The following is an 18,181-nucleotide window of genomic DNA, read 5'->3' on the forward strand; positions in this document are numbered from 1 at the left end:
GCGCGTCGCCTTTTCTGAGTCTCGGTTTTCCCACGTGTCCCAGGAAGAGTTAAGCGACGGCAGAGTTCCTGCAGGTCTAGAAGGTAAGACGTTGAGGACGGCGGCCCTCAGTGATGGGCCGGAGCCCGCTGAGCGCGCTGCGCCTTTTGCCTCCTCGGATTGAAGCAACGGTGCGTCCCATCTTCTCGCAGCCTAGTTAGTCCGCTCTGAGGTGAAGCTTTGATCATCTGGGGGAACATATAGTTCCAACACCGAGTCGAATGCATTCTCTCTATACCAGTGGAGTGTCCAAAATAACGACTTAAAATGACCCAGAGTCCCAGGTTCTTCGAAGGCTAAACCACTTAAACCCAAACAGAAACTTTAAGCGTTTTAATAAACAAATGGCTCATACAAATATAGGGACATGTCTCATTTTGATTATGGGAAAGTTTTTGGTGGGGTGGACCCTAATAAAATCAACTCTTTGATCCTTAAGTATAAATAACTGAGAAACACTCATTTTAAAAAATCTTGTTTTTCATGTAGATGTGTTTCTTTTATAAAACCCTCACAGCTGTAAAAGAATACTCTTTTCAAGGGGTATGAGCCACAAATTTTTAAATAAAGCAATGATTTAATATTTCAGATTATTTAAACATTTTTGTAGTGGAGTCAAACATTTACGTGCATACAACATAAATGTACAGCTTCATGAGTTTTTTTTCACAAGGTCGAACACTTGTGCAACCACCACTCAGGAAAACTTGCTAGCAGCCCAGAAGCCAACCTGTCCCTTCTGGGTCACAGCCCTCTCTTAATGGTGATCACTTTCTTGACCCGTAATCACATCCTTGCTCTCCTCTTCCCTCTGTAGTGTCATTTACTCAACACTGTGTCGTACCAGAGATCAGTGATGTTTCATGCAATATTTGTTCCCATTGCTGTAGAGTATTCCATTGTATGAATATACCAGAGTTTTTTTTAAAAACTCTGTTTTACCATTTTACTGTTAATGGACATGTACGTTGTTTCCAGGTTTGGGCTATTACGAACAGTGCTGCTGTGAACATTCTTCTCCAGCATCCTCTTGTACAAGTGTACGCTCTGCTGTTCCAAGTGCTGGGTCCTAGAGTACACCTAACCTCAACTTTAGGAGACATGAGGTCGAACTCTTCCAAAGCCATTGTACCATTTTACACAGCAGTTTCACATCTTCAACACCATTTGGAATTAACGAAAACAAACTTACCCATTCTGGTACATGAGTAATGCTATCTCATTGAGGTTTGAACTTGCATTTTTTCATGTCCTAATGGGTTGAGTACCTTTTCATGTTTATTGGCCAATTGGATTTCTTCTTTTTTGATGTGTCTGCTCAATTTTATTGCCCATTTTTTCTTCTAGACAGCCTTGTTTATTGAATATATTCAATATTCTCTCTCTCTCCCCCTCTAAAATGTACTCAACTATCTCCTTTCACTCTGTATTTTGCCTTTTCACCTTAATAAACATCTTTTGATGAAAAGGTGTTCTTAGTTTTAATGCAGTCTAGCATATCAATCTTTTCCTTTATTGGTAGCACTTCGTGTGTCCTGTTTAAGGACTCTTTCCTAGTCCTGGATTATAAAGGTATTTATTTGCCTATGTTATCTACCTACCTTAGTCTTCACGTTTAGGTTTTCAATCCTCTTTGAAATGACTTTCAAACATGGTATTAGGTAGGGGTCACACTTCATTTGTCTGTCACACTGTCCCAACACCACATTAATTTTTCAATTACATCAACAAACACAACTGCTTTATTTTAAAAAATAATGGAAACATTTCTAATGTCAGTGAAATAGAAACCACCACTTCCTTACTTGTAGACAATTTGAGGATTTTTTTTTTTAAGGGAAAGAAACCATATATTTTTAAAAAAGAACATTTACACTACTTTATTTCACTTAAACATTTGTGTCAAGATATTTTTATTTCATCATAAATGATTATTTTAATCACTGGCACAAGTATTCTGAATGTTCAATCATTTTAGTAGTAAATATTAAATATAAATTTTAAAAAGCTAGAGAGATTATTTTTGCATGTTTAAAATGAAAAACTTAAAACATCTGGCTTTTATCTCACTTTTTTTTCTCATTTTTCCTTGATTTTCTCAAACAAAAGACTTTAAGAATTTTTATCTCCAGCATGGTTTTCTCCCCCGATGTCCACTCCATATTTCCAATAGTTTATGCACATCTTCACATGGAGGTCTAACTATCAGCTCAAATTCAGTATATTCAAAGTCAAACTTTTAAACTTCCCACTCAAACTGAGTAAGGATGATCGTTGTAGCCCCTCAGACCTTAAGACCTGGCTTCACTTTTCTCCCTATCTTCTGTGTCTAATCTGTCTGTTCTAATAACTCGAGTTAAAAGCTTCAAAAAGTCTTCAATATTTTTTCTTCATTCCCATTCCTCCACTCTTAGTCCAGGGCCTCCCCACCTCATCTTTGGACCACGCTAAAGCCTACAACCTGTCTGCCAATCCATTTGCCCACCAGTTAGCAAGCACACAGTAAGTGCCTGACATATGCAAGATGTCATTCTGCCTACGGCAGATGATACACAGTGGTGTCCTGGAGACCATCATACTGGGTAGTAAGAGCCTCTTACGTCCCTATCTTCCCAGCTGCCCATTCAGTGATGTAACACTGACACTGTTAGCTGGAAATCAACAACGGTGGGACTATTTACAAGATGGGAATTGTCAGACACTACAAATCAAGGCTTACCTCCCCCTCCCATCCACCAGAATCAGTTGTCAAACATTTACATCAATGGATAAAGAGATGACTAAGACTCATCTCTCCCTCAAAGGGCTCATGATCTAGTTGGGGTGAGTGGTGCATAGTGAATTAGTTATATACTACAAAGCAGAGTGAGATATGGGTGCCAAGAGAGGCATAATCAAAGCACAATGGAGTAGAAATGGGCGCCAGGGAAGGCTTAAGGTCCACTCAGGAGGTCAAGCAGGATACTGACAAGCAAAAACCGTGGTGGGAGAATGAGTTGCAAGCTGAGGGAACAGAATAAGTAAGGTTTGGAGGGGAACAAGGCTTGATTTAGAATACCAGTAGTGCTAGATGAACAGGCATGGGGTTCAGGGACCAGATAAAGGTCCAGCATGGCTGGACTAGGGAATGGTTGACAATGAGGCTGAGGAAGGGGATTGTGGAAGGGCTGGGTCTTAGGACTGGACTCTCTGGGCAAAGAGAAACCACTCAAGATTTGGAGTGACGGGCATGCTGGTTTGCCTGGGCTGCTCCTATGGCAATGCTGATATGCTAGAGACTCAGGGTAACTCTTCACATGCTTTTGTGATCACTTGCTTTGGGACATACCACTACATCAGGGTAGAGTTAAGTCACGAAATTCCCAATTTAATTGGAGAAGAATCCAGCACTGCAAAGAAGATAACATGAATGAAAAAGAAAACTTTCATCTTAAGATCATAAAGCCAGGGCCAGCCTGTGGCTCACTCAGGAGAGTGCGGTGCTGAGAACACCAACGCCACGTGTTTGGATCCTATATGCGGATGGCCGGTTGGCTCACTGGCTGAGTGTGGTGCTGACAACAACAAGCCAAGGGTTCAGATCCCCTTACCAGTCATCCTTTAAAAAAAAAAAAAGATCGTAAAGCCTAGAAATTACAAGGTAGTCAGTTTTTATATTGATAAAATTTTTATTCTAATATTACAGTAATAATTCAAGTGCAATTTTCTTTGAAAAGTCAATTCTATTAAAAGAAAACTTGTTAAATATCTTTCACCAAATATAAGCATACTCTTTTCAATCCCCCACAGCAGTCACAGGCATGTAGCAGAGATAAGATTTTTTTTAAAGCCTACTACACTTTGTTATTGCTAAAAAATTTGAATTAGTTGTCAAGGTCTCAGAAGCAGTGATTAATTAACTTTCGAAAACTCTACCAGATACTCTGACATAAAATCATGAATCCAGATATCAGTGTCTGGCAGCGATGTATCCACTAAATAGACTACCACTTTCCGGTCCCAAGGGTTGGCATTTTCAATAACTGTCTGCACCAATGCCACTAAAGGTTTCTTCTCCACATGATTTCGAAATACCATCGAAGCCTCCTCGGACCACTGGTTGCACTTCACTCCTAGGAGAAAGACAGGGCATAAAGGGAGCAGTGAGGCCTCAAATGAGCCTTTCTTTGATCCACTATAATGGAAAACTATTAAGGCAATTCCAAGGTAGCTTAAGCATCCCAGGCTAGATTAGCCTAAACTGAAAAACAGTTGCTGAACAATCTAAAACAGTCCAGCTTATAGTTTTCCTACTCTGAACAGAGTCACTTCTATAAACCTTTACCTACAGCCACAAGTTTCTTTTTTTTTTTTTTTTTTTGTCTTTTGTCTTTTTCCGTGTCCGGCAACGGATCGCAACCCTCAGTGTTGCCCCCGTACCGGACCGGGGACCGGCAACGGGATCGCAACCCTCGGTGTTGCTCCCGCGCCTCGCTCAGCCAGTGAGCGGGAACCGGTCTGTATGTGGGATCTGAACCCTCGGGCAGGAGCGCCGCCGCGCTTCCCAAGCAGCGCACTATCCAGTGCGCCACCGGGCCGGCCCCACAAGTTTCATTTGAGATTTCACAGTGTATTATAAATTGAGGTAGTAATGACTACTACACATTTCCAATACACAAAGTATATGGAAATTTAAATTAATAATTGAAATAGCCAGGGTGAATAAAAGATCAATATCAATGATATTTCTTTATTTAAAGACTTTTTTCTGACTGACCAAATATAGTTAAAAAAAAGAAAAAACTGCTATATGATCTATTTACAATGTGATTTTCAAAATTTTACACAGCATTATAGAAAAAGCACTGGATTGAGAGTGAGGAGACTGTTACCATTCCTAGCTCTTCCTTTATCAGATGGTGTGATCTTGGGAAAATCAGTTGATCTCTCAGGCCTCAGTTTACCTATCAATAGAAACTGGTTGAACCAGATGAATTTGAAGCCCTATTCATCTCTAAGTCTCTCTGACTTTTCAACTTGAGAGATCGAGTTAGAGAATTCTAAATTAGATTTTAAAACAAAATTGGGAAAGAAAATGTATTTTTAAAAAAATACTATTAAACTAATATAACAAGTCCACATAAACTAGATTAAACAAAGTATAAATTATGCCCCAAAGGAATGAAGGTCTGGGAGTTTAAACATAATTTTAGAAGATTTGCTATCTATATAACAAGTAGGCTAAATTCTTTGATTATTAAGAATTTCCAGGACTGACTGGTTAGCTCAGTTGGTTAGATAGAGTGTAGTGCTGATAACAAGTCCAGGGTTTGATCCCTGTACTGGCCAGCCACCAAAAAAGAAAAAAAAAAAAAGAATCTCCCATAAGAGAAGCCTAGAAGTCTCATTTTATCTCCAGCAGTCCTGACAGTGTTTGATGCCTATGCTGGAGCAAGACAGTCTTCATCACATATACTCTTTAATAGTTCCAGTGCATATGTTTTCAATTAATTAAAAAACAGGGGTCCTCCCGTCAAGATGAGTAATCTGATGCCCAGGGAGGTTTTGTGACTTAAGAGCAAGTTAGTAGGAAGAAAGAAGGCTTGGCAGAGGTGAGCCTAGAAAAGGAACTGAGGTCACAGATGGGACCCCACAGCAACTCTTTGTTTCTAGATAAGCATACAAAGAAACAAACATTCATGCATTTGTACTACATATTTTAGTTTACAAGGAGATTTCATATTCCCTCTCCCATCTGATCCACATATTAGTTCAGTAACATAGCAAGACAGGGATTTACTGGTCATTTTATAAATAATTACGGGGGTAGGTTGAGAAATTAAGTGACTTGAATCCAGGCCTTCAAAAGCACACTTTTCACTCTGAGAAGGAGGCATACAGTGAAGAAAGGAATGCACTGGAGAGGCAGACCACTATGTTTAAGGCTGTGGGATCTTGGGTAAGATACTTAACTTCTCTAAGCTGCTGCTTCCTGATCTGTATAATAGCTATAATAAGAGTACCTAAACCTCCACTCAATGAAATAAAGTGGCTGGTAGAACTTCTCGTTTCCAGTCTGGCATGTAAGGAGCTTAGAAGTTGCCACCCTATCCTAATAACAAGTAAAAGTATAAACAAACTGAAAAATCAAAAACTCTTAGATCTGTCAGAGAAGTGAGGTCACAGGACAATCTGCTGTCCTCAAAACTGAAAAGACAGACAGAGTCACAACTTACTGGAGCAGAAATCAATCAGCAGAGACCTTGGCAGGAACCAGTGCTGAGGTAGGAGAACCTAAACTGTAATGACGAATTGCCGAAGGTTCATGTAGACAAGCCTGAGAGTTAAAACTTGCAGGGGGACCCAGGCATAGTCCCTGCCCTCCCTCCCCCACTTTTGAGAGTTTTACCTCCAGAAGCCCTACCAGGTCCTCACAGTGAATATCAGAGAAAAATCCCCTCATGTTTCCAGCAAGGGAAGGGAAAAGGAACATTTTGAAATACACCAGAGCTCTTTGTTCTTCTTAACAAGCCCTGCCCACAGGAGAAACTATTTTACCAGAGCCTGACCTGCTGGGATTTTATCAGAGCCTAATACACCTGGGGGAAGGAAAAAATACTCAAGGCTACTCTCCTCTAGCCATCCTGCTCCACCTAAGGTGGGGGGTACCCAAGAAGCACTGGTTAAGTTCACAGTTTAGGGGCACAGGCTCACCAAAGGACTGAAATCCAATCATGGGACTGTAACTGTCCCTTTCCCCCACAACACACACACACCTTGCCACTATATTACTAAAGTCCTACTAACCACAGCTCCCTTTACCCAGTACATCATGTCCACTTTCCATCAAAAAACTACAAGCGACAATAAAGGCAAAAGACACAGTTTGAAGAGACTGAGCAAGTATCAGAATCAGAGTCAAACACGGCAGGAATGTTGGAATTATCATACCAGGAATTTAAAATAACTAGGATGAATATGCTAACAGCTTTAATAGAAAAAGTAGACAACATACAAGAACAAATGAATAATGGAAGCAGAGATGGAAATTCTAAAAAAGAGTCAAAAAGAAATGATAGAGATCAAAAACTAACAGGAAAGAAGAATGGCTCGATGAGCACATTAGAAGATTGGACATGGTTAAGGAAAGATCTCTGAGCTGGAGGGTATGACAACAGAAACTTCTGAAACTGAATGGCAAAGAGAAAAAGACTTTCTTAAAAATCTTAAAAGACAGAATATCCAAGAACTGTGAGACAACTACAAAAGGTACAACATATGCTAAATGAGAAGACCAGAAGAAGGAAGGAAGGAAGGAACAGAAACAACACTGAAGCAATAATGACTGAGAATTTCCCCAGATTAATTTCAGACACCAAACCACAGATCCAGGAAGCTCAGAGAACACCAAGCAGGATAAATGCCATCAAAATACATCTAGGCATAGTATATGCAAACTTTAGAAAGTTAAAGATAAAGAGAAATCTTCAAAGGAGGCAGAGGGTAAAAAAACACCTTACGTATAGAGAAACAAAGATAAGAATTACACCTGACCTCTCAGAAACCATGCAAGCAAGGAGAGTGAAGTGTTGAGAGAAAAAACCCACCCCTAGAATTCTGCACCCTGTGAAATTAAAAGTGAAGGAGAAATAGAGACTCTAAGACAAACAAAAATTGGGGGAATTTGTGGCCAGTAGACTGGCCTTAAAAGAAATGTTAAAAGAAGTTCTTCGGAGAGAAGGAAAATGATCCAGGTCAGAAACTTGGATCTGTTCACAAAGGAAGAGTTACCAGAGGATGAATAAGTGAAGGTAAAATAAAAATTTCTATTTTTCTTATTCTTAATTGATCTAATTTGTTCAAAATAATAATAGCAACAATGTATGTGATTATGTATGCTTGTGTGTGTGTGTGTGTGTGTGTGTGTGTGAAGTACATGGGTACTTCAAAAAGTTCATGGAAAGATTCATATTATCCTTTAATTCTATTCTTCCATGAACTTTTTGAAGTACCCACATATACACTTATATACAAGTGAAATGAATGACTGTAATAATACAAGGGACAAGAGGAACAAATTAGAATTATTTTGTTATTATAAGGTACTTGCACTACCTCTGAAGAGGTCTAAGGTTACTTGAAAGTGGACTTGGATTAGTTGGAAATGTAAGCTCTAGGACAACCACAAAAAAAAGTAAAAAAAAAAAAATAGGGCCGGCCCGGTGGCGCACTGCTACAGTGCGCCGCTTGGGAAGCGTGGCGGCGCTCCCGCTGAGGGTTCGGATCCCACATACAGACCGGCCGCTCACTGGCTGAGCGAGGGGCGGGAGCAACACCGAGGGTTGCAGTCCCGTTGCCGGTCCCGGTCCGGTACGGGCGCGACACTGAGGGTTGTGATCCGTTGCTGGTCACGAAAAAAGACAAAAAGGAAAAAAAAAAATAGGTATACAAGTATAACTGATATGCTAAAAGAAGAGAGAAAATGGAATCATAAAAGGCTTAATTAAAACCACAAAAAACAGAAAAAGTGTAGAAGACAAAAATAAGAACAAAGAACAAGGACAACAAATAGAAAACAGCAACAAATTTGGTAGTTATTAATCCAACTATATTAATAATCACTTTAAATGTCAACAGTCTAAATATACCAATTAAGAGATTGTCAGAGTGGATCAAAAAACAAGACCCAGCTATATACTGTCTACAAGAAACTCACTTGAAATATAAAGACACATATAATGTAAAGGTGTGGAGAAAGATATACCATGCTAATATTAATCAAAAGAAAGCAGGAATCAGGTATATTAATTTCAGATGGAGCAGACTTCAGTGCAAGGAAAGTCATCAGGGATAAAGAGGGCATTCTATAATGGTAAAGGGGTAACCTGTCCAAGAAGACATAACAATCCTTAATATGTATGCACTTAACAACAAAGGGTCAAAATATGTGGGGCAACAACTGACAGAACTGCAAGGAGAAACAGAAGAATCCTCTATCATAACTACAGACTTCAACACCCTCTTATCAGAATGGACAGGACCAGCAGGGAGAAAATCAGTAAGGACAAAGGTGAACTCAACAGCACTATAAGTCACTGGATATAACTGACATCTGCAGACCACTTCATCCAAGAGCAGATTACACATTCTTCTCAAGCTCACATGGAACATTCACCAAGACAGACCACATTCTGGAACATAAAATACATCTTGATCATCTTAAGTCATAAAATGTCTGCTCTCAGACCACAATGGTATTAAATTAGAAATCAATAACAAATATAGCTGGAAAATCCCCAAATACTTGGAAATTGAACAACACAATTCCAAATAACACATGAGTCAAAGAAGAAATTTCAACAGAAATTTAAAAATATTTTGACCTAAATGAAAATGAAAATACAGCATATCAAAATTTGTGGAATGCATTAAAAGCAGTGCTTAAAGGAAAATTTATAGCACTGAATGCATATATTAGACAAGATGTAAGATATAAACGGGCTCGTAGAGTCCCTGGCACATAGTAAGCACCAGTAATCACTAGCCATGCTGCTGGTGAAGGGGATGGTGGTGCCATGCACTCGTTCCTCGCAGATAATCCTTTTCTGGGCAGTTTGATGTTTAACAAACATATTAGGAAAACCCAAACACTAAAAAGTGAAAATGAAAAAAAGTAACAATTAAATCTGAAGAAACTACTTAGAGGTTTGAATCCAAAGCAGACTAACAGGTGGCTATGCCATGTGCAAAGTGCCATTTTTGCTTTATATCCAATTACCATGGGAATTTTCTTGGAATTCTAGTAAGAAGACACAAGAAACTAACTTTTTTAAAAAGGCAATATATAGCCTTCTAATAAAAGCTGGTCAATAAGTAAAAGAAGAATCTATATACATAATTTCTTTCACTGCTGAGATCAAATCACTTCTATCACTGTGTTAAATGAATGGGGTAAGCAGAGCTGAGGACTGTGGGAAGTAGCAAAGAGATCAGGGCATGGCAGGACACAGAGAGCCCAAGTGACTGCAGGTCTTTGTCTGCACCCCTCAGCTCTTCTGGCCTCCATGCCCTCAGCTAATGCTGACAAGACTTCAGGTTGACCTTCATCCAATTGCTCATGCCACCTAATGGTAGGGTGCTCACAGGGGAGCCACCAACATTTGCACTGCTTTCACAAAAGATAAAAGAAAGAAAATCTACTGCCGGTCAGCTCAGTTGGTTAGAGCACAGCCTTGTAACACCAAGGTCAAGGGTTTGGATCCCCATATACTGGCCAGCTGCCAAAAAAAAAAAGATAAAATTGCATTGAGCAATATTACAAAGAGGTATCATTGTACACCTATTAAGTCAGCTCCTCAAATTTTAATGATAATCAAGAGGCTGGTGTGAATGTGGTGAAACTGCACACTCATAAGCTGTTAGTTGTGTTGCAAACTAGAAAATCACTGGGCCATGAAAACAGTCATATTCTATGATCTAAGAATGTTTTATGACTGAGTAATGATCCATTATGTACACGCATTATAACTTATGCATTAATAATAATAAAAGTTCTCCTCTTGTCCGTTATTTAGGTTGTTTCCATTGTTTCTTGTTTGCTTTAGCTGGTATACATATCTGCAGGGTTTTTCTTAACATTACAATAAAAAGTGTAAAGAACCAAAATGTCCAACTATAGGCAAATATCAATTAAATGGAATATTTTCCATCCATTAAAAATAATTAACAAAACCATGAAATAACCACCCCAAAAATAGGAAAAAAATACTAAATGAAGAAAAGCAGAATGCAGTATTGTGCCTGTACTAAAGTTACAGCTTTAGAAATATACTCACGCATGAAACCAAAGACAGAAAGGAGTAGGAAAAATAGAAACAGCAGATGTAATGGTAGAGTATGACTATAAGAGATCATTAAAATTATTTCCATTATGACAGGACGTTGCTAGTGCAAACAAAAGAATTCAATAGGCCAATGATTCAACACTTGCTAAGTACCCAGGAAAAAACAGCAATATAAGCTATGTTGCAGCATGAGTTCAAATTCCACAAAAATTACCTGCAAGTTGAGCTGCGACTGCTTGGAAAGGTAGCTTTCGGAACATGTCCACTAGGGGCTGTACTTTTCTTATGTTGACTAATTCGTGCTTGCCATAGTCCAGCTCATATACAGACACCAGTCCATTGGTCAGGATTCCTTTTAAAAGCACTCTGTGCCACCTAGATGTGCATTGGATTAAAAAGGAAGAGAAAACACAGAAAGTCAAACACCTGCTTTAAGGGAAACATTTTAATGATAAAAAGTAAAATTAATGCAAATGTTATTAAAGTATAAAACTATACTGTCATAAAAGTTTTTAAAGCAATTGCTGCTTCTTTTTCCAATGGTTACTATTCTCTGCTTTTCCACTGGCTCATTTGATAGAATTTGCTCATTCAAGAGATTTTTAAGAGTCTTATGGAGCTAATGAGGAAACTGATACATGAACTACAAATCATCATTAAGCAGAATGAAACAAATGCCATAATCAGGCCAGGGGATCCCTTCACTCTGGGGAGATGGAAGGTGGCCACATGATTGGTACATGGTACATGTTTGGAAGATGAAGAGAGAAAGGCCAACAGGACCAGCTGGGGTGGAAAAAATGGCTGAGAAGAAAAGCACAGAAAACTTGAGAGGGGACGATATAGCTAGAAGTTAGAATGCACTGAGGAATGGAAGAGAAAGTCAGACTGGGAAGGTAGGTGGGGGAGAGACCCAAGAAAGTTCTGAATGAGATTTTAAATATTTAAAATTAAAAAAAATTTGAAACAATTTTAATTATGCCAAGTAAGAACATTAAAAATACAAAACAAAATACAAAATTCAACCCCATACCTAAAATCAAGAACCTGGAAAGTGCAGGAGAGTATGGGGGAAGAAGAGGAACATGGTTTCAGATATGGAGTTCAAGGCTCCAGAAAGAAATTCACATGAATATACTTTTCTCCTCTGGGCCTACATCAACATCATTAAAATGAGAAAAGCCTAGACTGCAAGGTTAACATATGAAGGATCATTTTAAATCCCTGTAGTCTTGATTACATTATTAAAAACCATTACTACAGAAGGGAAAATTGTTCATAATACTTAAAAGGAAAGTGTCTGTGGAGTTGGTCTCTGCTCCTGGATGGTGTGAGTTGGATTATAACTCAGGAGGCAGCCTAGTCATTCTCCGGAACAAGTTTATCAGCCATAGGTAACCAGCCCAGCGGAACAGCAGGCCCTTTACTGTGACGCACTGCTGGGGGGGCTGGCCAGACTGGACTGATTCTCAAGTCAATGAACACCTAGCAGAGAATGGGTAGAGGAAACCCATGCGACTGCTACAGGGTGAACTACAGTGAGAAATCTACAAAGAGGCCAACTTTAAACACCGTGATTGGGGGCTTTGGGGAGAACTCCAGAAACCTTCTGACAGGCTCAACGTGTGTATAGCAAGCAATAATCCATGAGTCCCAGAGACAACTGGGACACAGAAAGGATTCATAATAAATAAATGAGCTTTGGGAGCCAAACAGACCTGAGCTTGATCTCACCTGGACCATTTTCCAGCTGTGTATCCCTAGGGTCTTTATTTAACCCCTCTGAGCCTCAGTTCTCTCATGTGTAATATTTAATTTTAACCCACTTGCAGAAATAATATTTGAAAAATGCCTAGCACATACTGGGCATCTAATAGACACTTGGCAAATGGTAGCCATCACCACTGTTATTAAAATGAACATAAGCTGTACAAATAAGAACTTGAGACCAAATTGAAAAGAAGCTTTCATATGTAGAAATGCCAGTTTGGTATAGGTTGCTAATTTGTGTAAGTTCAAAAGGAGATTACAACACTTTGTTTCCACCAACAGCATCATCTTTAAATTGTACAGGACAAAATTATGGTGCTCTGTGTTTGTAGTCTATAAATATGAGGTACAGAGCAGTGAGGAGAGCCCTCAGAAGACTAATATGGCAGGTTCCTAGTTAGCTTTCCATTTTCAAAATTAGTACCTTAAATAAAGGCTTCCGTTTTGACTAGATTACCAGTTTCACTCCAAGGCTCACCTGGACTTGGTTAAAAACAGATTCTGGGGCTCCACTTGCACAGATTCTGATTCAGGATGACGGGGGTGAGGAAGAATAATCTGCATTTTTAATAGGTTTTCCAGATTATCCTTATGCTGAGATAGATTTGGAAACCACCATAATACAAAAGTATCTGAAATTCCTGTCTTAATTTATCATAGTTGGGAACAAGGTTTAGTAAATAGTCCTGAGTTTTAAGCAAGATAGAAGCTCTAAATGCTTTACATTGATTCAGTTCATGAACTTTCAAAAAAAATCAGATAATCTAATATATAAAACATTCCTTGGCTATCTGGGGACAAATTAACTGGTTAAGGCCCAAGAGTCCTGGGGCGGTACTGTTCAAACCCATGGGTTGTGGGGTAGAGAGTTAAGGCCCCACGCCGTAGGTCTCCAGTTTATGGGTTCTCCTTTCTCACACAACCCCTTTGCTCCTCACCATTAATCTGTCTCCATGATGATAGTTAACATTAGTTTGGTTTTAACTGTGATTGAATTATCCTGCAAAGAGTTCTGATTGAGGCAAATTTACACAAATTGAATTAATCCCATTTACGCTCATGGTTGTAAATAACATGACAGTAAAAATGGTTTTTTAAAGATGAAAAGCTTGTGACATGTAAGTTGTATGCTTTTCAAAATGAAAGTTAACTTTTGAGTGTTAAAAATTAGATTTCTGGGCCGGCCTGTGGCTCACTCGGGAGAGTGCGGTGCTGATAACACCAAGGCCACGGGTTCGGATCCTATATAGGGATGGCCGGTTTGCTCACTGGCTGAGCGTGGTGCTGACAACACCAAGTCAAGGGTTAAGATCCCCTTACCGGTCATCTTTTTTAAAAAAAAAATTAGATTTCTTTCTCCCATGAGAATGACAAAATTTTATATATGCCTAGGTTTGCTATCTTAAGAAAGAATTAAAGCATTTTATATGAAAGAAAGCATTTTATATAAAAAATTTGACCTTTTAAACTGAGTTTTGGGGTATGTTTTTGTGTATGTGTATGCTGAGGAGGAGAGATAGTTCTTCGTGTTCAGCATCTACAAATAAGCTCAGTCATTTCCCCTAGGAAAGCAGGTAAAGGGACAGGACAGGGGCAGTTGTGCCACCTCCAGGGCTTGTGGCCTGAGTGGAGAGTGGAGTGCTCAGGCTTCACTGGGAGGGAACAGAACATCCTGCGGGGCTTTGGGGAGGAGGCAGGGGATCTAAATATGAAAACATTAGTGCAGGTAGTGAGACAGCATTGTTGCTCCTTAGAAAAGGTGGCACAATAGCTAGGAAGCAACTGATAACGTGTATCAGAAATCTTGTCATCTTTCAACAAGTAATTTCTCTTCTTGGACTCTACTATAAATAAATAACCAGAGATGCAAACAAAGATTTATGTTCAACATTATGTATACTAGTGAAAAATCTGGGGGGAAAAACCCTACATAACAGAAGAGAATGAGAAGTAAACTATGATTTCCCATATGATGGACTATCATTCAGCCATTTAAAATGTTTCTGAAGAAATTTTATCACATGGAAAAATGTTCACAGCATAATGTTAGGTGAAAAAAGCAGGAATAAAATTATGTATGACAATAATATACCAATTATATAAATATGCATAGAAAAAACTAGAAGAAATACATAAGTAGTTCAAGAAGTGTTATGTCTGGGTGGCTTATTTTAATTTCTTATGCTTTTTTTGTATTTTCTAAATTTTCCCCAACAAACATTTTTAAAATAAAAATGTCATTAAATGAAAAAATGGTTATTTTCTGAATAAAAAATATTTTTCTAGTAGAAAAACAGGAAAAACATTTAAGCCTTCATTTTAGGTGTATAATTAGGTTTTAACAGGAATATAGTCACTAAATTTTTAGATAAATAACATAAATTTAAATATTAGAAAATTGCACAATTCATTAGTTTTGTTTCACATTCAAAATTCCCATCCATGCAGCTGAAAATCCCCTGCCGAGATTAAGGACTCTTGGTATCTATCCATCCACACATTTTTCTTAGGAGTAGAATAAAATGCTCTGTCCGAGGACCTACTTATTTTCCACTTTTGCAGCATACACTTGGTCTTTTTCCACCGCTATGTGGCGTTCTTCAGCAACACTGTAATACAGAATCATCTCTTCCATCAGAACTTCTAACTTATGTATCTCCTGCCAAGGCTGGATAATAAAGTAACCCGGGTGACAGGCCACGGGCACATATACATCCATGTGTTCCCCTGGCTTTGACAAGTGGACTGGAGGTGGCAGTTCCTTCATGGAGAAAGAGCTGGTGTGGTCCACCATGGACTTTTTGATGACATCTGTGAGGCTCTTTCTGAAATTCTCTCCAGTGCCTGACATGTGCGTGTTGTCATTTTTGCTGTTGGGAGAGCCAGCTCCACTAGATACAGCACTCAAAAATACATCCTTCTGATGCTTCCACAAGTCTGCATTTGTAATCTGGCGATTAATACTGCGATGAGGATCAGGGAAGTTCTTAGGTGTAAATAAATAAACATGTGTGATACCTCTGTTTTCATCCACTTTTGTAACCTTTGGAAAACACAAAAGTAATTTAAGAAATCCAGGTAAGCTCACATTGAATTGTGAGAGGCAGTTAACCTTAAATATTAAAACATAATATTGTACAAAAAAGAAAAAAACCCTGCTAAAATTCATTTTATTTAAGATTAGATGAATTATCTATCACAGTTTAGCAATGAATTGGCTCTTAAGTCAAAATAGTCTAGAAAACAGTGGTAACCTTATGGAAATGAAAAATTTACTAACCTTTAAATAGTATGAGGAAAACCTTCTAACTTGTAATACGTCATTATTACTGGGAGAAAGGAAGTGATTCCACATATTGTAATTAATTTTTTTATTAATGACATTTCAAAACACTCAAAGTAGAAAGAACAGTATGATGAGCCCTCATGTGCTCATTATCCAGCCTCAACAATAAAAAATAATCACAATGATGGCAAGATGTTCTATAACGCACTTCGCTTAAGGCTGGTGCCCCTCAGACTAGAAAGGGAAGGAGAAAGCTTTGATATCCACCATGCCCTTGGGGACCTCTGGTCCAAATTCTTTGTTTGGTCCTATTATATGTCCTCTCCCCTCAATTACGTGGGAAGAGAGTGACCTGGGGAGAAAAAGAGGAAGAAAGCTCCACTGAATAGGCCAAAATTACAGTTTTAAATATTTGCCCAGGAGAAGCAAATATCTCTGATTACCTCTCTCTGCTCTTTCTGCCACAAGAATGTTTGTGTGGTAATACCTTACATTGACAATTCCAATTGTGCGGCTGCTGTGTGTCCCAAAGGGCTAGGCAACTGTTAATTATTCTCATCAGCTCCTCTGGTGTATCTTAGGAATGACAAAAATGAGACACTTCTAGCCACATCTGTCTTTTATCAAATAGGGCTAGACATGAAAGGTAGGAACACAACGGGCATGAGGAGAGAAAAACACCAGCAAGGCAATCTGTCCACAGTAATTTACTTGAAAAAATTTTTTTCCAGTGAGATGAGTCTATTGAAATTCATCCTTTGAAGTACTAATGACATATTGACTGCTAATATAATTTTCACATTTATGATACAGAAATAACATTTTAAAAATTAACCATTAAAAAGTAATTTTATTGAGTACCCAATACCCTGGCTTTAGGAGCTTAAGAGTAGCAGAGAAAACAATGTTCATTATCATGTGACAATTGAACATAAAATAGTACAGAATTAAGCATATAGTTGTATACTACATACCCTAGAAGAGTGTAAAGACAGGAATATCAGTGTTAGAATAATTTAGAGATCTTCATGAAGTGTTTTTCTTTTTCTTTTTTTTTCCTTTTTGTCTTTTTTACTGACTGGTAACGGGATCGCAACCCTCGGTGTTGCACCTGCACCAGGGACTGGCAACGGCATCGCAACCCTCGGTGTTGCGCCCGTACCGCACTCAGCCAGTGAGCGGGAACGGGTCTCCACATGGGATCCGAACCCTCGGCGGGAGCGTCGCCACGCTCCCAAGTGGCGCACTCTCCAGTGCACCACCGGGCCGGACCCATGAAGTGTTTTTCAAGGACACTGTATTGTTAAATGTTTATATAAAATGATAGTACCATTTGCACCAGTTAACATAACAGAAAAAAAATCATCTTCCATTTCTATTTTTGGAAATATAAGCAATGATTTTTATTTGAAGATGTAAAAGTACAGAAAAACAAACAAAAGTTAGTGAAATAAGTAAGGCAGTTTAAATAAACTTTAGGAAAAAGAGGCAAAAACCAAGATTATAAATTAATGATTTGTTTATAATCCATTCTACTTGAGGGAAAAAAAAAAGAAAAGGCTTATTTAAACAATCTTTAGGAACATTTATTAAGAGATATGTGGTCCTTCCGCTAGGGACTTAATTCTTTATCATGAAGCAAAATAAGAGCAGAGAACCATCTCTGCTACCTGATTAATAATGGAAAAAATTTTATGAAGGGTTCAAAAATAATACTGGAAACATAAGATAACTTTTGAAATAAAAACAATTAAAACATAAAATATCTTATAGCTACACATGCAACCAATCTCTTGCATATAAAAATGTGTCAGATGTGAACGCCTCAGTGTAGAGTAAGATAAAATTCTTTCACAAAAACCAAATGAGCCCTTATGGCTACTAGATCCCTTTCTAAATGTATCAGGACCAATAAGATAACTAACCTTAATGCTACAGTCCGAGCAATTCAAAACAGAATCTCTTAACCAGAGCACAGCATCTGGTGTCCACATGCCAATAGATTGTGGAAGATCTGCTAAACAGCACTTTATAGCCTGAAAAGAAAACATGATGGAAAAGTGTACACACCATCTTAAAATAGGTATTTATGAATAACGTCGATATTATTTTCCTACAAGTCAGATGTTGCCAAGATAGAGAATAAGCAACAGCAATAGCTAATAATGATAACCATGGCTCTCAGTGTGAGCATCTGCTGTGTTCCTGGCTCTATGTATATTACCACTACTGTCTTTGCTCCTCTTGTGAGCCAGGGCTTGTA

The 18,181-nt window shown here is 38.5% G+C and overlaps 2 protein-coding genes across 2 annotated transcripts in view; both read right to left on the reverse strand.

Moving 5' to 3' along the window:
- TMOD1 (tropomodulin 1) overlaps nt 1-123 on the reverse strand; it is an 86,803-nt gene extending 86,680 nt beyond the window's left edge. The window contains exon 1 of the mRNA XM_008585283.1: nt 35-123. The gene's annotated coding sequence lies outside the window, so the exon portion shown is untranslated. The remainder of the gene's footprint in view (nt 1-34) is intronic.
- A 3,564-nt stretch (nt 124-3,687) lies between these two features.
- Nucleotides 3,688-18,181, reverse strand: part of TDRD7 (tudor domain containing 7) — a 62,122-nt gene continuing 47,628 nt past the window's right edge. The window contains exons 13-16 of the mRNA XM_008585284.1: nt 17,844-17,954; nt 15,176-15,675; nt 11,077-11,237; nt 3,688-4,151 (exon numbers count right to left, since the gene is read on the reverse strand). Of these exons, the coding sequence (XP_008583506.1) occupies nt 3,931-4,151; nt 11,077-11,237; nt 15,176-15,675; nt 17,844-17,954 (993 nt within the window). The 3' untranslated portion in view covers nt 3,688-3,930. The remainder of the gene's footprint in view (nt 4,152-11,076; nt 11,238-15,175; nt 15,676-17,843; nt 17,955-18,181) is intronic.

Source organism: Galeopterus variegatus, unplaced genomic scaffold (assembly GCF_000696425.1).
Source record: "Galeopterus variegatus unplaced genomic scaffold, G_variegatus-3.0.2 Scaffold3510, whole genome shotgun sequence".
Classification (NCBI taxonomy): domain Eukaryota; kingdom Metazoa; phylum Chordata; class Mammalia; order Dermoptera; family Cynocephalidae; genus Galeopterus; species Galeopterus variegatus.